Source organism: Larimichthys crocea, chromosome VIII (assembly GCF_000972845.2).
Source record: "Larimichthys crocea isolate SSNF chromosome VIII, L_crocea_2.0, whole genome shotgun sequence".
NCBI classification, from domain to species: Eukaryota; Metazoa; Chordata; class Actinopteri; family Sciaenidae; genus Larimichthys; species Larimichthys crocea.
The window spans coordinates 33,282,117-33,302,422 of NC_040018.1; the positions used below are offsets into that span (position 1 = coordinate 33,282,117).

At 43.3% G+C, this 20,306-nt stretch overlaps 1 protein-coding gene and 1 long non-coding RNA gene across 2 annotated transcripts; one reads left to right on the plus strand and one right to left on the minus strand.

The window, feature by feature from the left end:
- The first annotated feature begins 2,619 nt into the window (after positions 1 to 2,619).
- scaf1 (SR-related CTD-associated factor 1) lies at positions 2,620 to 16,408 on the plus strand. Its single transcript, XM_027281571.1, has 6 exons — positions 2,620 to 2,840; positions 3,531 to 7,065; positions 13,451 to 13,533; positions 14,418 to 14,732; positions 15,234 to 15,362; positions 15,556 to 16,408. The coding sequence occupies exons 2-6, from the start codon at positions 3,621 to 3,623 to the stop codon at positions 15,712 to 15,714; spliced, it is 4,131 nt and encodes a 1,376-aa protein (XP_027137372.1). The 5' UTR covers positions 2,620 to 2,840; positions 3,531 to 3,620; the 3' UTR covers positions 15,715 to 16,408.
- LOC109141197 (uncharacterized) lies at positions 16,001 to 17,981 on the minus strand. Its single transcript, XR_002042681.2, has 2 exons — positions 17,415 to 17,981; positions 16,001 to 17,314 (listed from the first exon to the last, which is right to left on the minus strand). It is a non-coding gene; the product is annotated as an uncharacterized LOC109141197 (long non-coding RNA).
- Between the last annotated feature and the right edge of the window lie 2,325 nt (positions 17,982 to 20,306).

Genomic DNA, 20,306 nt, shown 5'->3' on the forward strand with positions numbered 1-20,306 from the left:
TTAATTTTGCTTAACTAGACAGAACTAAATGGTGTAGTATAAGTATTGCAAAATGATGGAAGCCCTAAACAGTAATGCATTTATACATTTTAATCTCACAGGGCGCTCATTCAGGGTATAGGTACTGGCTTGGACAGTCGTCCAGATCTCATCACAGGGGTGCCCCAGGGTTCGGTGCTGGGGCCCGTTTTATTTGTTGCTGGGACAATTGCTGTTCCATGGCCAGGTGTGTGTTATTCCCTTATTATCCCATTAACAAGGAGCAGATAAAAGGTCTAGAGTTCATTTCAAGTGTGTTATTTGCATTTGGAATCTCAATATGAGATCCAAAGAGCTGTCACTATTAGTGAAGCAAGCCATCATTAGGCTTAAAAATCAAAACAAACTCATCAGAGAGACAGCAAAAACATTAGGTGTGGCCAAATCAACTGTTTGGAACATTCTTAAAAAGAAAGAACGCACTGGTGAGCTCAGCAACACCAAAAGACCCGGAAGGCCACGGAAAACAACTGTGGTGGATGACCGAAGCATTCTTTCCCTGGTGAAGATAACACCCTTCATAACAGTTGACCAGATCAAGAACACTCTCCAGGAGGTAGGTGTATGTGTGTGTCAAAGTCAACAATCAAGAGAAGACTTCACCAGAGTGAATACAGAGGGTTCACCACAAGATGTAAACGATTGGTAAGCCTCAAAAATAGAAAGGCCAGATTAGAGTTAAGCCAAACGACATCTAAAAAAAAAAGCCTTCACAGTTCTGGAACAACATCCTATGGACAGATGAGACAAAGATCAACTTGTACCAGAGTGATGGGAAGACAAGAGTATGGAGAAGGAAAGGAACTGCTCATGATCCAAAGCATACCACCTCATCAGTGAAGCATGGTGGTGGTAGTGTCATGGCATGGGCATGTATGGCTGCCACTGGAACTGGTTCTTTTGTATTTATTGATGATGTGACTGTAGACAAAAGCAGCAGGATGGATTCTGAAGTGTTTCAGGCAATATTATCTGCTCATATTCAGCGAAATGCTTCAGAACTTATTGGACGGCACTTCACAGTGCAGATGGACAATGACTCGAAGCATACTGCGAAAGCAACCAAAGAGTTTTTTAAGGCAAAGAAGTGGAAGGTTATGCAATGGCTAAGTCAATCACCTGACTCCGATTGAGCATGCATTTTACTTGCTGAAGACAAAACTGAAGGAAAAAGCCCCAAGAACAAGCAGGAACTGAAGACAGTGCAGTAGAGGCCTGGCAGAGCATCACCAGGGATGAAACGCAGAATCTCTATGCGTTCCAGACTTCAGGCTGTAATTGACTGGAAAGGATTTGCAACCAAGTATTAAAAAGTAAAGGTTTGATTTATGATTGTTAATTTGTCCCAATACTTGGTCCCTTTAAAAAGTGGGAGGCTCATATACAAACTGTTGTAATTCCTACACCGTTCACCTAATTTGGATGTAAATACCCTCAAATTAAAGCTGAAAATCTGCAGTTAAAGCACATCTTGTTTGTTTCATTTCAAATCCATTGTGGTGGTGTATAGAGCCAAAAAGATTAGAATTGTGTCGATGTCCCAATATTTATGGGCCTGACTGTATATTTAGTCTTTAGTTTTTCTCCCATTGACCTTCATCAAATAACTAATTTCTTCACCTAAGCCGTCAATCTGTCTCTTAGACACTCAATTATATTTATCGATCAAGCCTGATGAAAGCAATCAGTTAACTAAACTCCAAGCATGCCTTAAGGATATAAAAAGTTGGATGACCTACAATTTTCTGATCTTAAATTCTGACAAAACTAAAGTTCTTGTAATTGGACCCAAACACCTCAGAACCTCTCTTTCTAGAGACTTAGTTACTTTAGATGGGATCACCCTGGCCTCCAGCTCCACTGTAAAGAATCTTGGAGTTGTTTTTGATCAGCATTTGTCCTTTAACGTCCACATAAAACAAATTTCAAGGACCTTTTTTCACCTATAACATCAGGCAGAAAAATTTGTCCATGCTTTTGTTACTTCTAGGCTGGACTGTTGTAACTCCTTGTTATCAGGCTGCTCTAATAAGGACTTAGGACTTTGCAACTGATTCAGAATGCTTAAAATGCATAAATACATGACAGCTTAGGACTTCCATACAAAATGACAATCTGTGTAATAATATTTGTAGGTGGTGCAGCTGTTTTACATCTTAAAATGAGAGAGATGTTTTTAAAATAGAGCAGTCATAATATTGGAACCAAAATTCCATTTTAAAAATGATCAGAGCTGATTATTTTAAATGATCAGGTTTTACAGTTTTTATGCATAATTTAAATACACTTTGAAGTCATTAGTTATTTTTTTTACTTTAAAAAAAATAAATAATTGATCATCTGATTAAAATTCACCATTGTAAAGTTTGTAGTCATTCAATCATTCATGACACAATGCAGGCTTCACAGTTTAATTGAATATTTGAAATGACTCTTTGAACGTTTTCAATCTCATCCAGACAAAACCTCTGAATGAACTGGAATGACTTTTGTTTGTAAGATTGATTAGTTTATTGCTGATGTTTAATTTTCTAATGTTCTCTCGTTTGAATTTGAATGAATGAGATAATAGCAGAGACTGTGGCCGCGCGCAGGACTCAGGACTCAGTTTCCCATCATTCTTTGTCGTCCGGTTTGAGGGGAAGGAAGATGGCGGCGATTGACGGAATGGGGGTGCTGTTGCGGTTTTAAAATGGCAAAAAGGAGTGCATGGTGTGTTTGAACGCTCGGTTTAATGTCTTTGAAAGAGACAAGAGTTCCCAGTTAATGCGAAGCGAAGGCTGCTCACCCGCGGACTGAAGGTAACTCAGCAGTCATACACGCACACAGTCTTTAGCTAGCTAGCCACTGGAAGCTAAACTAGCCAGCTAGCCAGTTGAATATGTTTTCCCGACACATCCTCACAGGAGCTGGACGTCTCTTCATGAATCAACGTTCATGTATGAACAGAGAGAACCCGGATTCAAACCCTGTAGTCAGCATGTACCGCGTTTGCTCCAGAGATGTTGAGCCGGACAGCCGGCGGCGTTAGCCCAGCCCCGAGCGTCAACACGCGGCTAACAGGCTGAGCAGAGACGGTCACCTCTCTGTAACGAGAGCCAGCAACACCGAGTGAACGAGCAGCACACAGAGACAACACAACAACACTGAAATAACCTTCTCATAACGCTACATCAAAGAGCAGTTTTCATGAACACAGGCCTGTCGGCTAGACTGAGCGTGTTCGTTCAGTGGAGCTGAGTTCACACAGTGTTTGTACCTGCACTGACTGAAAGCCAGCCTCTCCTCACATTAAAGCCACACACGTCCTGTTTCTGTGAGGATGTGTCCATGTTCCTGCACATGCATGCTGTGACATAACATCTAAATTCACTTGAACTGTGAGCATCACAGCCTGCAGTCATGAGCTCATAAATATTGTCAGATGTCCAGTTTTTTACTCTTCATCTGTTGTAAGATAAAGACTGCATGTGTCCTGTCCTTTTTACTAGGTTTATTCCTGGATTCCATTTTTCTGCCGTGGCCTTCACCATCCTCCAGGTCCCTCTGTCTGACTTCTGCATCAGCAGTTTTCCTGGCCCATGGACTTGACTCCAGCATCAGGCTTCAAACGGAGGCCTGCTGCCTCCTCTTCCCCAAGTGGAGTTAGAGAGATTGCAAGGAGCCCTCCTCCCCGCTCACCCTCCTTGTCTCTGTCATCTCCTTCATCTGATCCATCTTCACCCTTGTCGCCCTCCTCTTCTGTCTGTGCCAACTTGTCAGTTTATGAGAACCATGTAAAGAGTCAGACCCACAGGACAGAGGTGGCCAGGGTGCCCTCCACTTCTGCCTCTCTAGCAACCCAGCCTCTCTCCACACCTACATCCAACACTACCACATCAGATTCCTTCCCTCACACTTCAGTGCAGCCAAGTGTTGAATGTGAAGAAGAGTGCGGGAAAAGGGAGATGTATGATCCTTTCCATCCAACTGAGGGAGTGAAGGGGGAGGAGGGAGAAGGTGAGAAATATGACCCCTTTGACCCCACTGGTTCTCCAGCGTCAGATTCTGATGACAGGAGTGGCAAAGTGAGGGGAGTGAAGAGAAACGCTGAGCGAGGAGATGAGGAGGAGAAGGAGGAAGAACCTCCAGATTCCACTGACACCTTGACTGACCTGCCAAGTCCTGGACTGGCCACCCAGCTCCCTCTGAGGAGGAGAGTGGACTGTAGCACCAGCAAAGCTGGAGAGCAGAGGGATAATGCTGACTCTGATCACTCTGAGATAGAAGAGGGAGAGATAGTTGGGGCTGCTGACAGAGATGGAAGCAATAAGAGACCTGCTGGTGACATCCTCCCCCTTAATTCTCCCAGCATCTCCTTCTTTGGTTCAAAGCCAGAGCGCATCCTCCGCGTGCTGGACGGGGATGGCTTTGTGTCCGTGCGTACAGAGGGCAACTGGGAGGTGGACGGGGAGCCAGAGGATGAGCCTGTGGTAGGAGTGGAGGATCTGAGGAGGAAGCTGGTCAGCAGACGAAAGGAAAGGTATCTCTCCTTTCCTGCTTCTTCGCCACTCTCACCTCAGCCACCGCCTCCTCCGTCCCATCCTCCAACTTCAACACCCTCTTCCCCTCTCACACCTCCTGTAGAGCAAGGAAGTAAGAACTGCAAGTCCTCCAAGAGTTCCAAGGACCGCGACCAGCAGAAAAGCAAGGATAGAAAGGCTGTGGAGAAGGAGGAGAGAAGGAAGAAGAGAAGGAAGGACAAAGAGGGAGGTCAGGAGAGGAGCAAAGAAAAGGAGCGAGGGCACAAAGAGGTTAAAGGAACGAGGAGCAGCAGGAGCAGTAGCCGGAAGATGAAGAAAAAACGTCACAGCAGCCCAGAGGCCTCCCGGTCCTGTAACTCTTCAGGAAGAGGGGGCCACACGAGACACTCCTTATCAAGCCTGTCTGAAGAAAGACAGAGAGAGAGGGACAGAGATAGAGACAGGGACAGAGTTAGAGACAGGGACAGAGACGAAGACAGGGACAGAGATAGAGGAAGAGAGAGAGAACAAAATCGTACCAATAGCCATAGAAGAGATGAAAGAGATCGAGACTCTAGCTCTCAAAAGAAGGAGAGGGAAAGGAAAGGAAGGCAGCATTCTAGCAGCAGAGAGCGCTGCATTTCAAAGGGGTCCAAAAGAAGCAGGGAGAAGAGGGAGGGTGATCGAGACAGGCAGCGAGACAGGGAGCGGCGACGGGATGGTCGTCCTGTTGTCCCGCCATCTATTCAAGACCTCAATGGGTCTGACCTCTTTGCCATCAAGAGAACCATCACTGTCACCACCACCACAACCACCACCACCGTACCTGGCTCCCCAAGGCTCGCCTCGACCTCTCCCTGTCGGCCCATGCAGGAATCTGACAAGCCCCACAAGAGGAAGAAGAAGAGAAAATGGCACTCAGCCGGAGAGGTGGAGGATCGAGGAAGCTGTCACAGTCGATCACAGTCGCTCTCACCGCCGAGGTATCACAGCTACGAGTCAGACCACTATTCAGACAAACTGGAGATTGATGTGTTGTCTTTGGATGGTGAAGCTTTGGACTCCGACTACCCATCTTTGGAGGATACACCTCCTGCTGCCCTGCCTCCAGAACCCCCCGTCCCCAGCCCCAAAACTAAAACTACTCCCAAGACTGGACGACATCACCCGAAAAAGAAGTCCCGCGGTTTAAAGAAAATTGGCCAATCTGAATCGTCCACCTCTTCCAATAGAACTAAAAACAAATGCCTCTCTTCACTGACGGTCACTTCAGGCTCTGCTTCCATCTCATCTGGTCTCCCCTCAGCAAAGCGAGCCAGGAAGATGGGAAAGGACAAAGAGCGGGAAAAGGGAAGCCGAAAGGATTTAGGCCGCTCTGGCAAATCCAAGAAAGAGAGCAGCGCCAGTCGAAAAGGCAAACTGCAGTCCAAAGTGTCTGTGCTGGTTCGAGAGGGTGTGACCAGCACCACAGGGGCCTCAGTTGGCTCTGGAAAACTGGGCATGGACCTCCTAGGGTCAGGAGGTACAGGGGGTGGTGCTGGGGGCTCTGTGGTAGGTGGCTCAATTGCGGTAGTCTTCTGCAGGGACAATGAGAGCAGGTCTCCGTTCCTCAAGCCTTGCTCAGAGCCGCTGTCACTGGGCAGCCGCAGTAAAGATTTGACTAGTATGGGAAAGCGAAGCAGCCTGGCTGCACCACCATCATCCTTAACCAGTCCTGCAGGACTGAAATCCAAGAAGACAAAACCAAGCTCCATCACATCCACCTCCTCCTCCGCCTCCTCTTCCTCATCATCTCTGGCAACCAAGCGTCGTCGTCGCCTGGCCAAGAAGACGAGAGAAAAAGGAGGTGGGGGGTTGACGGCTGGAGATAGCAGCCAATCAAAAGCCATGTCTGAAGGATGGGGTGGAGCCTCCTTAGATGTTCAGTCAGCTGTTGGAGATGGGAGCAAGTCAGTCAGTCCACATACTGGTCAGGCCGGCCCTGCACCCTGTTCTTCCTCCTCTTCTTCCTCTTCATCCTCCTCCACCAGTGTGCTCCCACCCTCCTCCTCACCACCCCACACGCCTCCACCCTCTATGGCACCTTTGCGGGACACCAGAGAGTCTTCGCCAGACTCTCAGACTGTGGACAGCAGCTGTAAGACTCCAGACCCCTCTTTCCTAGCTGAGGACTGTCCAACACAGACCAGCCCCACGCTCCCGGCATCCAGTCCGTCCAGCTTGTCCACCCCCCAGGGAGCTGGCCTCAGCATCACCCTGTCTACACCCACTGCCAAGCCCCCTCCTCCAGATGATGCACCTAAATCTCTGGCCTCACCTCCTTGCTCGTCCTCTTCGGCAGGCTGTGGTCTCACGTCCCTCTCTCTGCCTCTGTCCTCGTCAGACCCCTCCTCCTCTTCCTCTGTGTCCTCCTCATCTGCTAGCAAGCCTCCTCCACCTCCACCTCCTCCTCCAGCAGCAGCGCCCACTCTCCCCTGGAGTCTGCAGACCGGGGTAGACTGCACAACTGGAGGAGTCCTAGCATGTGAGTTTCCTTTATAGATGTAGCGAAGTCTGCCATGATTTTATGAAACAAGCTTACAAAGAGTTACACCACCAAGTTTCACACTTCATTTAAAGACTTCATTAGTTTTAGTTCATTAAAAATAAAAAGAACTCTCAGAGAAGTGGAGCATTAGTTTCTGACCTTACTCCATCGTGTCATCTTTGTTAAAGTTCAGTTATTGCTCCGTGCTACTTTTCACATTAAGCACGCATTCAGACAGGGACAGGCAAACCGGACGCCGGCAACGTTTTTCAGTTCATTTCAGTGGGGGTCGTGGATTTCTGCTGAGAGAGAAGTTGAGCCAGATTCAACTTTTAGGAAAAGTGGAGCCCCACGTCACATCCTGCAAGCCAATTAGACACTCAGAGAGGGTGAGAGTCAAACCTCCACAGACAGCCTGAAATGTCTCTGAAGCAGAGACTATCCAGGTGGATTCACAGACTAAACTCTGATCATCTAACGGTGTGTTCTCACTTTGTTTATTTCATGTACCAGCTTCTAAATCTTAATTTGATTTGTGTCCAATGATTAGAGAGAGGGGGAGCGCTTTGGTGGAGACAGAGAGTTACAACAACAGAGAGCAAGCGCAGACCTCCATAAAGCTGTCATTAATCAGAAATGAAAAGTTATTTCCTGATTGTTTCACAGTGGTTACATTCAGCAGGTATAGACATGCCCACAGCAACCCACCTCAGCTCCCCCCACCCCCCACCACCGGTTGCCGGTTTCCCTGTTCCTGTCTGAATACGCGCTAGTAGTAGTAGTAGTAGTAGTATTGTCGTTGCTCTGCGTGCTTTACGGTAACGTATTGTGTCACTTCCGGTATCTGTGTTGTTGCCACGGTGCTCTCTGCTCTGCTCACCTGAACAGATTTCCGTATATTTCTCACATCAGCGACTATCTACTTATCTCTGCACTACTCTCTGACTTGTTCTGTCTGTGCATAAACAGCTCTCTGAACTCTAGTAACTACAATCTGATAGTTTCTCCAGTTTCTGTTAGCCACACTAACTAGCCTAGCTATAGCAATGGCGTCCCTCTCCTCTCCTCTCTCCTCTCCTGCTCTCTCCTGTCCTGTGTGCCACATGTTCAGTTACTCCTCGTCCTCCTTTAGTGATAACGGTACTTGTAATAAATGTAGTTTATTTGTAGCTTTGGAGGCGAGGGTCAGTGAGTTAGAGGCACGGTACCGCACCACCGAACAGTCAGTAGCTCAGATAGTTAGCCAGTCCCCTGTAGCCGGTGCGGTACAGCCACAGGTAGCTTCAGCTAGCCGTCCCCCGGTAGTTCCCGAGCAGCCGGGAGGCTGGGTGACTGTTCGAAGGAGGCATAGCCCCAAACTGAAGCCCACGGTACACCACCAACCGCTCCACGTTTCAAACAGATTTTCCCCGCTCAGCGACACACCCGCTGAGAGGCCAACTCTGGTCATTGGCAGCTCCATAGTCCGAAACGTGAAGTTAGCGACACCGGGGGCCATAGTTAAATGCATCCCGGGGGCCAGAGCGGGCGACATCGAGTCTTTTTTGAAACTGCTGGCTAAGGATAAGCGTAAATACAGTAAGATTGTTATTCACGTCGGCGGTAATGACACCCGGTTACGCCAATCGGAGGTCACTAAAATTAATGTTTCATCGGTGTGTGAATACGCCAAAACGATGTCGGACTCCGTAGTTTTCTCTGGTCCCCTCCCCAATGTGACCAGTGATGACATGTTTAGCCGCATGTCGTCATTTCACCGCTGGCTGTCGAGGTGGTGTCCAGCAAACGATGTGGGCTTCATAGACAATTGGACACCTTTCTGGGGAAAACCTGGTCTGATTGGGAGAGACGGCATCCATCCCACTTTGGATGGAGCAGCTCTCATATCTAGAAATATGGCCAAGTTTATTAGCTGACCAAAATCATGTCGACAACCCAGAGTTGAGACCAGGAAGCAGAGCTGCAGTCTTACACGCTTCTCTGCGCCTCCATTAGAGCAGTTGCCCACCCAGTCCTTTAGTATAGAGACTGTGTCTGTCCCCCGTCCACCTACATTATTTAAAGATAAAACAAACAGAAGAGGAGTTCATCATAAAAACTTAATACAAATTAAATCAACATCTCCAACAGTCCAAAATAAGAGAATTAAATGTGGACTATTGAATATCAGGTCTTTGTCATCTAAAGCTGTCTTAGTCAATGAATTAATATCTGACTATGATATTGATTTGTTTTGCCTCACTGAAACCTGGCTGCAGGAGGATGAATATGTTAGCTTAAATGAATCCACTCCTCCGAGTCATTATAATACTCATGTTCCTCGAAGTACTGGTCGAGGTGGTGGAGTTGGAGCCATATTTGACTCAAGTCTATTAATAAATCCCAAACCTAAACTAAATTATAATTCATTTGAAAGTCTTGTCCTTAGCCTCACTCACCCAACCTGGAAAACTTTACAGCCAATTTTATTTGTTACAGTATATCGAGCTCCAGGTCCTTATTCTGAATTTTTATCTGAATTTGCAGAATTTGCATCAGGCTTGATCCTTAAAACAGATAAAGTAATTATTGTAGGTGATTTTAACATTCATGTGGACAACCACAATGATAGTCTTAGTACTGCGTTTATCTCTCTATTAGACTCAATTGGCTTTTGTCAAAGTGTAAATAAACCGACTCATTGTCTGAACCACACTCTTGATCTTGTTCTTTCATATGGCATTGAAATTGATAATATAATAGTCTTCCCACAGAATCCTCTTCTGTCTGACCATTTTTTAATAACCTTTGAGTTCATACTACCGGACTATAAGCCTTTGTGTAGAAGCTTCTACAGCAGATGTTTATCTGATAGTGCTGTAGCCAAATTTAAGGAAGTGATTCCTTCAGCATTGAATCAAATGCCATGTCTAACTGTAACAGAGGACTTGTCTACTTCCTTTAGCCACCCACAAATAGACCATCTTGTTGATAGTATTACAGGCTCATTACGGACAACTCTAGACTCTATTGCACCTCTGAAAAAGAAGATAATTAAACAAAGAAGGCTAGCACCATGGTATAGCCAGCAGACTCGTAAATTAAAGCAAGAGGCACGTAAATCTGAACGCAAATGGCGTGCCACTAAACTGGAAGAATCTCATCTAGTCTGGCAAGATAATCTCAAAACATACAGGAAGGCTCTCCGTAATGCCAGAGCAGCCTATTACTCTTCTTTAATTGAGGAGAATAAGAACAACCCCAGGTTTCTCTTCAGCACTGTAGCCAGGCTAACAGAGAATCACAGCTCTACTGAACCATCTATTCCTTTAGGTCTAAGTAGCAATGACTTCATGAGCTTCTTTAATGATAAGATTATAACTATTAGAGACAAAATCCATCACCTCTTGCCCTCAACAGGCATTGATCTGCATTCTGATACAGCAAGTTTTGAAACAGCTGTAAAACCTGATATGTATTTAGACTGTTTTTCCCCCATCGACCTTCATCAAATAACTTTAATCATTTCTGCAGCTAAGCCGTCATCCTGTCTCTTAGACTCCATCCCAACCAGGTTGCTCAAGGATGTTTTACCTGTAGTTAGTAATTCGTTATTGGATATGATTAATCTGTCTTTATTATCAGGATATGTACCACAGTCCTTTAAGGTAGCTGTAATTAAACCTCTTCTTAAAAAGCCCACTCTAGACCCAGAGGTCTTAGCCAACTACAGACCGATATCAAACCTTCCCTTTCTGTCTAAGATACTTGAGAAAGCTGTAGCTAATCAGCTGTGTGACTTTCTCCATAACAATAGTCTATTTGAGGATTTTCAGTCAGGATTTAGAGTGCATCATAGCACAGAGACCGCATTAGTCAAAGTTACAAATGACCTCCTAATGGCATCAGACAAAGGACTCATCTCTGTACTTGTCCTGTTAGATCTTAGTGCTGCATTTGACACCATTGACCATCAAATTCTTTTACAGAGACTGGAACATCGAATTGGCATCAAAGGAACCGCCCTAAGCTGGTTTAAATCGTACTTTTTAGATCGATCTCAGTTTGTTCACGTCAATGATGAATCCTCCATGCAGACCAAAGTTTGTCATGGAGTCCCACAAGGTTCTGTACTTGGACCACTTCTATTCAGTTTATATATGCTTCCTTTAGGGAACATTATTAGGAATCACTCTATCAATTTTCATTGTTATGCTGACGACACCCAATTATATTTATCGATCAAGCCTGATGCAACCAATCAGTTAACTAAACTCCAAGCATGCCTTAAGGATATAAAAAGTTGGATGACCTACAATTTTTTGATGTTAAATTCAGACAAAACTGAAGTTCTTGTAATTGGACCCAAACACCTCAGAAACTCTCTTTCTAGAGACTTAGTTACTTTAGATGGGATCACCCTGGCCTCCAGCTCCACTGTAAAGAATCTTGGAGTTGTTTTTGATCAGGATTTGTCCTTTAACGTCCACATAAAACAAATTTCGAGGACTGCATTCTTCCACTTACGTAACATCGCTAAAATCAGACGCATTGTCTCTCAGGCGGATGCAGAAAAACTAGTCCACGCATTTGTTACTTCAAGGCTGGACTATTGTAACTCTTTGTTATCAGGCTGCTCCAATAAGTCTCTTAGAACTTTGCAGTTAATTCAGAATGCTGCTGCACGTGTTCTGACAGGAACCAAGATCAGAGATCACATCTCTCCCATTTTGGCTTCCTTGCATTGGCTACCTATTAAATCTAGAATAGAATTTAAAATTCTTCTCCTTACTTACAAAGCTCTTCATGGTCAGGCACCATCTTATCTAAAAGAGCTCATAATACCTTATTACCCCTCTAGAACACTGCGCTCTCAGGACGCTGGGTTCCTTGTGGTTCCTATAGTTTCCAAAAGTAGATTGGGAGCCAGAGCTTTCAGCTATCAGGCTCCTCTTCTGTGGAACAAACTACCTTTCTGGGTTCGGGAGGCAGACACGGTCAACACCTTTAAGAATAGACTTAAGACTTTCCTTTTTGATAAAGCCTATAGTTAGGGCTGGCTCAGGTCATCCCTTAGTTATGCTGCCATAGGATTACACTGCCGGGGGACCCCACCCAGGGTTATGCCTAGCCAGGCACGGTATTGGTTGAAGATGCACACATCTCCCTTACCGAAAACTCTCTCTCTCTCTCTCTCTCTCTCTCTCTCTCTCTCTCTCTCTCTCTCTCTCTCTTTCTCTCTCTCTCTCTCTCTCTCTCTCTCTCTCTCTCTCTCTCTCTCTCTCTCTCTCTCTCTCTCTCTCTCTTTCTCTCTCTCTCTCTCTCTCTCTCTCTCTATATATATATATATATATCCATCTCTCTCTATATATATCTCTCTATATTTCTCTATATCTCACTCTCTCTATATATATATATCTATATCTCTATATCTCTCCATATCTCTCCATATCTCTCCATCTGTGGACATGTCTCATTAATGCATGTTACTAACCAAACTTCCCCGGAGTTTCTGTGCTCTGTCGTCCAGCAGGTTCTCGTGGATCGTGGCTGCTGCTGTGATCCTGCATGACGCCCACTACATATATATTACTGTCATTATTACTACCATATCTATTACTGTAATCATTTTTATCATTCATTATAATTCATTGTCATTTTATCAGTCATTGTACATTATGTTTGTGTTGATTTGTCCTGTACACGTGACATCCATTGCACGTCTGTCCGTCCTGGGAGAGGGATCCCTCCTCTGTGGCTCTTCCTGAGGTTTCTTCCACATTTTTCCCTGTTAAAAGGGTTTTTGTGGGCAAGTTTTTCCTCACTCGAACCGAGGGTCTAAGGACAGAGGGTGTCACTCCCTGTACAGATTGTAAAGCCCTCTGAGGCAAATGTACTTTGTGACTTTGGGCTATACAAATAAAATTGATTTGATTTGATTTGATTTTAGTAGTAGTAGTAGTAGTAGTAGTAGTAGTAGTAGTAGTAGTTGTTGTTGTAGTATTCTTTATTTAGTATTCTTTATTTAGTTAATCATTAATTAATCATGTTTTCTTTATTACTATCCTATTTTTTATATCATGGACAACCACATGGAGGTGTTGTAAAGGAAGTCTTCTTTGGTTATGGGTCACTGTCTCACTCCTCCCTCCTCTCAGTTCAGTGTTGTTGCCTGTGACTGCTATCATGCAACATGTTGGTCTGCAGATCTGCTGTAGTGTAATAAACATCTTTTTATAGACTGTCATCTGATGGCCATCTTTCTCATCTCTCACCTGAAGCTGCAGTTAATATTCTGACTCTGAGAACGTTTGATACCATCCATGTTGTATTGTCATGTATGTTATATTCATGTATAGCACTTTTCCCTTAAAATAATGCTCTTTGTCATTCTTCCTGTTAGTGACTGCTCTACTGTTCAAAATGGAGGAGGCCAATATTGCCAGCAGAGCAAAAGCACAAGAGTTCATTCAAGCAACCAGCCAGGTGAGAGAGTGACACTGACTGACTGATACCGTTCTCCTCAGTCTCCATTTGAAATGATAAATAAATATATTTGATATGCTCTGAAGAGGAACCTTAAGGTTGTCTGTAATCTAAATCTGCTGTGCTGTGCAGCCAATGAGCTCCCTAAAAGCCAAATTCCAAATTTAGATTTTTGGATGAATCTTTTTATGAGTCTGCTTTTTTTCTTTCCATATTCAGAATGAATACACATAAATTCAGGTGGTTCTGGCAGGAGTGCGAGTAAAGTGTGTTCATAGCTGCAGTGTTGCAGCATACAGTGAGGGGAAATAAGTATTCAATACATCATTATGTTTTCATGAAACATTTTTTGATGCACTTTTTCAGACAAACTCAATAATACAGACTTACTCTGATTGTCAGTCAAGTTTTCATCCTTTGATTATTTACACATTCCATACTATCTACAAACAGATCTACAATCACAATCCATCATTCATGATCCGTCAATTCATGGATGATCTTCACTTGCTCTCCTCCTGTGTCATTCACTGATAATCTTTTTTTTCTTTATTGTTGTGGTATTGAAAGTAGTATCAAGTATTGTTTTTTTATTTATTTTTTTATTGTTTTTCATGCTTGTATTGCCTTGAAGTTTAAAATTAAGGTTTTAGTAGTCACAGTCTTGTGTGTTCAGTATAATTACATAATCACACAAAGGACAGCTTAATGAAGTGTTTAGCAGTATTTTTGAACTCACAGCAGTCGGGCACACACTCTTCTCTCCTGTGTATTATTGTGCTGTGAGAGGTCAACCCCACCCTCCCTCTCAAACTGCCGTATGATGGCCTTAAGGTTTGTGTCACTTGACTGTACCGTTACTTTGTCTCATGTCTCTCATGCAGATCCTCTCACAGGCTAATCAGAGCCAGTCCCAGCAGCATGCTCCTCCCTCCTCGGCCTCCTCCTCCTCCTCCTCTTCACAGATCCCTCCTCCTCCCGCTCTCCCTCCACCTCCTGGTCTGAGCCCAGCCCAGTTCATCCTTCACAGTTCCCTCCCTTTGGTTGGCTGCACCAAAACACCACCCTCTCTCCTGCACCCCTCCATAGGTGGTGGATGTGCACAGACCCCACCCCCCATCGTGCCTGTGGTGTTGTCAGGAGTGACTGGGAGCTCTGGTGACACTGGATGGGACAATGAGAGCAAAGATCCTGATAAGGTAGAGTAGAAGTTTATGTGCAGATGTGACACAACACACTACTGCTGCATGGCTGCTTTTCAACATCTACCCAGAGGACAACACGTTTGAGCTGCCTCGGTCTACAATGTTGACTTGTTAATGACTAAATAACGCTAAACTAAAACATACTTTGATTACAGAAGCTGTGACTGTGCAGGTGTTTTCATATTCATGTATTTGTATCTAAAGTAAAAATAAAGCTGAAACAAACAAGTAGCCCTAAAACACAGAGCATCAACACAACTGGCTGCAAAGTTTCTAAACCTAGTCTTGGTTCCAAATGACATAGCTGTCAATCCCACTTTAAAGGAAATGGGCAGCTTTGCACGACTACTTCACTTGTGTATGTACACTCTGATGCTGACGTCTCTCTATAAGCCTGTTTTAAATAAAGGCAGTTGAGGTACATAAATGTACAGCATTGTGTGATGTGTTTTATTGCATCGTTCATTTGTCATGTCTGTTACCTGAATTCCCCAGTACCTGAAGAAGCTGCACACCCAGGAGCGGGCAGTGGAAGAAGTGAAGCTCGCCATTAAACCTTACTATCAGCGTAAAGACATCAACAAGGACGAATACAAGGACATCCTCAGGAAAGCTGTGCACAAGGTCAGCCTCCACACACACTGATAGATGAGTTAAATCAGTGTGTGGACATCTTACTTAATAGTTCAGTGTTATGGAATACGCTTAATAACTAATCAGTCTAGCAGATAAAGTAGCAGTAGATTTATTCCTACAATGAAACAATATAAGCAAATGTAAAGTGATAACATGTAATCACACTGTGTCTTTGTCTCAGATCTGCCATAGCCGTACTGGAGAAATCAACCCTGTCAAAGTCAGCAACCTTGTGAAACTCTATGTCCAGCGCTACAAATACTTCCGGAAACATGGGCGCAAAATGGATGAAGAAGAGAGGGATGACAGGGAGCCGGGAGCGCTGCATTCCTCTGCTTGATAGGCTTTTAGACTTTTTTAAAAAAGTGCCCCTACACCTGGGCTGCCCACTGATTCTTTTTGTTTGATATTTTTATTGTTTTCATATCCCATCTTGTCTATGCTTTTATGTGACCTTATGGAAGTCTCTCATCTTCTCTCTGTGATTTCACTGTAAATATGTCTCACATAGAAAATGAATCATATATACAATGTTCAGGAACTGGGTGCTATGATGCACACTGTACAGTCCAGTACACCAACCCTGCAATAAATACCACTTTTGTGAAGCTGATAGTTTTTGTTGATTGTGTCCATTAGAAGCTTTGCAGTGGTGGTAAGAATTGCAGGGCTTTTTTTTTTTTCAATAGCATTGAATTAGGTGTTCATGCTAGTTTGTCTACCCCATGTATATCATAAACCAAGCTGAGGGGAGATGTAATATCCAGCTGCATACACCAGAATCTGTTGTACAGTACTGTAGGGACACTACACATTTCCCCTGCCTCCATCTGTCACAGTCTTTGCTAACAGTATGCAAGCTGGAGCTGTCAGTGTTGGCCAGATGAGCGATGATGGTTGAAATACACTGACACTTTGACCTCTGACTTCTTTGATTGTGTTTTGTGTGCATGTGTTGCTGCAGCTGAGGAAGCAGCTCAATCTCTTTCTAAAATGATTAGACCAACCAAATATAAACATGGCTTGAAACCCTGTAATCAATAGAATGGACTTATTTATTTAGCCTTTTTTCCTGTATTTCTCCTCTGGTGCTTACCACATACATTTTTTATAAACTTGGTAAATAATGTGATTCAAATGAAAGCTTTACTGACACTAAGTATGATGCAGCACAGATCAACAGATGCTGGCTTCATTCAGTTAGAAACAGTTTATTGCACATTAAAACAAACTGATCTGATTGTTTGTATCATTTTAATCATCCCGCTGTAAATGTGAGCTCATTATTGTCTCTTCAAAACATGCAGAAACTAAGAGGACTACACATAGTCGGGGGCAATTCTGAAAAGTGCTTCTGTTAAGACTTTTGCGGACATGTTGGGGTAGGAGATGACAACCTTGTTTTTTTTGTGACTTTTGGAAGCCATTTTAGGCAAATTTTCTGTATGTCAACTCGACATACCTACAGTAAATGGTGATTATCTCCACAACCACAAGGACCACATACAAAAAACTTGGTATCAAATGAAAGCCTACACTCATGGGATGTCTGTAGATGTGTCAGAATGCGACTGTTACAGTATAGGAGCAAATGGAGGTAGAACATTTAAAAATCACTCCACCTAAAGAATGCCACATTTTAAAGTGAATATCAGCCTGTAAACATAAGGTATGAACTCAAAAGTCTATCTGTATTGTAAAATGGGGCAACACTGCACAAGTTTCAGCATTTTGATGTCCAGGCGTGTAACGACGGGCTCGCCGTTACCCCCATATGCATGCACATATTGTAAGAAGGATGCATAGGAGATGTGTGGAAAGAACATTTATTGGATAATCATATTCAGGTATGCATTTCCAGCGGGGGCGGAGACACATGGCACGGGACGCGGGGCCAGTCCGCCTCGTAGTCCGCTTGCTAACCGCCGCTGCTCAACCGCCTGAACACACAAAACACAGACACACAGACTAAATACACGAGTATGAAGACTCGTTAAAAGTATATTGTGGGTTGAGCTAACAACGCAAAGGTAAACTTACCACAACCTGCTGCTCTGTCTTCACATGGGGTCACGTCAAAACAGGTCCCGGGGAACGTGGCCCTTATGTATGGTTCTGGAGGACAGCAGTAAGTGGGAAGTGGGAGTAGGGGAGTCTGTGTGGGGTTATGTAAATAGGTTCATGTTCATATATTCATGTGTATGTATTTGTTGGTGTTTATTAATGGTATATGGGTTTGTAAATGGGTGTTTATATTCTATATATTGTATTTATGTATTTATGTAAATATTTATGGTTTATTAATATGTGTAAATATGTAAAAACACCTATCAATGGTTTGAACTAATTAGTCATGTGATTAAGGGGAAATGGATAAAAGGGACGGAGAAATGTTTGTTGGGGTAGCGAGTTGTGGAGTTTGTATTGGAAGGAGATTGGAGTATTGGATTGTGAGGATTATTATCATCATTATTGTTGTAAAGTGTTTGATTTGTATGTGTGGAATAAACACACATACATTACCACCTGGAGAATCATTCTTGTGTTTCGCCTCCGGACCGCTCGGGCAAGTTGACAAGGCGGAAATCTAGAATTTTAAATAGGCCTAAGCCTAGCCTTTGGTCGTATTTGTCTTAATCCATTTACCTGGTTGTGAAGCCAAATATACATGCATGTATTGTATTTGACATATCACAAATGATCTCAAAATGCAACTATTGTATTACTTTTTTTAGAATGGTAACTACTAATGGTTTGTAGTAATAACTGTGTAGTAGTCGTATGGTAAAGATATTATTTTTATTTTTTAGTTTATTACCAATAATCACAAACTTAAACGATCTTGGACTTCATTAGGACATAAGAACTCGAATTAACAGCATGGTAATTTCCAGTAAAGCCTGCTAGTAGAATTAGATTTGTTTGTTGTTCAGAGACAGCAGAAAAGGTAGGCAGCCATCAGATGACACCTGGGAACCATGCCCAAATGCTCAGTCAGAGTCCTGAAAAGGGACATAAAAGAAGAGTTTAGGGTTTTATTTTATCACATTAAATGGCAAAACCTAAGCCTAATATACAGGGGTAAAGAATGTTTCAACATATGATGATGTTATATGTGTACCTGAGTATTCTTGTCCAAGCTGCACAGGCACATCCACATGCCCCACAGAAATACATCCCACTTCTTCGACATCGACACTGCCTGGTGCTGCACTGACTTCCACTCTCCTTGCATCCACAGGTCGTCAGCTCTAAACATTTTGCCTGTAATGGTTCTTTAGTTAAAAGCTTGAGGAGCAGAACACCATCCTTCATGTACCAACCACAACTAGTTGGTGAGGGCAACTGTGGATGAGATACTAGTGACTGTTTCCAAATCTTTGTTTGATAGTGCGCCCTCATAAGGTAAGGTGCAAGGCATCCTGTGGAGACAAGGCATCCTGTGTTGGAGGCAAAGTGTCTTCATCATGCTCTCCATCATGTGTCAGACAAAACAAGGATCTGGTATCCTGTGCCAAGGATGCTCTTTCATTGTAGGTGATGGACCACCGGTGTCTTGCTGACTCATTTCGAGTGATGCCTACCAATCCTCCAGCAACCTTTCCAGTTTTGTTAATGTGCTCAAGACACAGATCAGAAGGCACCTTGTTGAAGCTGTGATTGGTCTCTTTGGCCACAAAATCACCATCCAGGAAGCCCTCATAGACTTGTGGCGCTGTCTGAGCCAGATGTTCTATATCTGCTATGAATACTGCACCCCATCTTGTGTAGTGGGTGTGGTCATAAGCAGCAAACCAGGGCATCATGCTCTTGAAAGAGGTTTAAAGCAATATGGTAAAAAATGCTCCAGAAAACATCTCCTACCCCACCTTTAACATCTGCTTCAATAATCTTAACTGAACCTCTTGTTTCACGCCTCATGCCACAGCTTTGCTGACCATACAGCGCCAATGCTCCTTTGGCATAATTATTATTCATTTTTCTAAAGGTCATGTTTGCACATAAAATTGATTATTTTGCAATTATATTCAAAATTACAGTAGGGGGTTAGGGGGAATAAGGAAACACTTAAGGTTAAAATCCGATTTTGTCACTTTTAAAGATATAGTCATAAAATCCACAAGAGTACCCATCTGCAGGCAAGATGGCCGACAAGAGCGCCGTCCAAAGCGGACGTAGTTTCAAAATAAAACAAAAACAAAACAAAATAAAAGCTTAAAAACACGCACGTTTACACCAGACTGTATAGTTTACACATAACACAATCCCGTGCATTTTGTGCAGTTACATGTTTATCGTATGGTCCCGCCTGCCGCCTATATCCAATCCATACCGGAAGTCTTAAGCAGAAGTCAGTTAATCGCCGAGCTAAAAACCAAAATAAAAGCTTTGAAAACACGTACGTTTACACCATGGACTGTATGCGTTACACAACATAATTCTGTGCATTTTTGTGAAGTTACATGTTTATCATAACCGTATAATTGACTTACAACGTTAACGTTTCATGGATTTACCTTCAATATCAACGTTATGAATACAAATGTGAATTCTCAAATTAAATAGATACTATCACATTAGTAGCCTATATGGTAAATATTAATTTATGTTCATGTTTAATCGATTTACAAACATTGATTCAATATCAACGTTATGAATACAAATGTGAATATTAATAGGACTGAATAATAACTAAGATTAAATAAACTGACTTCAAATTAAATAGAGAATTAATGAAACAGTCACAACAAATGTCATACTCACTATCATTAGTTTATGGTAAAAATTCATTCATTCATTAATTTTCTACCCCTTATCCTGCACGAGGGTTAGGGTGAGCTGAGCCTGTCTCAGCTGACTTTGGGCAAGATATAGTAAATATTAATTTATGTAAACGTTTCATCGACTTACAATTAATGTTGACTGTAAATA

What these genes read in the sequence shown, in the direction of transcription:
- scaf1 (XM_027281571.1), top strand. Translation starts at nt 3,621, where the DNA reads ATGGACTTGACTCCAGCATCAGGCTTCAAACGGAGGCCTGCTGCCTCC. An exon ending in AGAGCAAAGATCCTGATAAG is followed by an intron (nt 14,733 to 15,233) that starts GTAGAGTAGAAG and finishes TGAATTCCCCAG; the next exon opens with TACCTGAAGAAGCTGCACAC. An exon ending in TCAGGAAAGCTGTGCACAAG is followed by an intron (nt 15,363 to 15,555) that starts GTCAGCCTCCAC and finishes TCTTTGTCTCAG; the next exon opens with ATCTGCCATAGCCGTACTGG.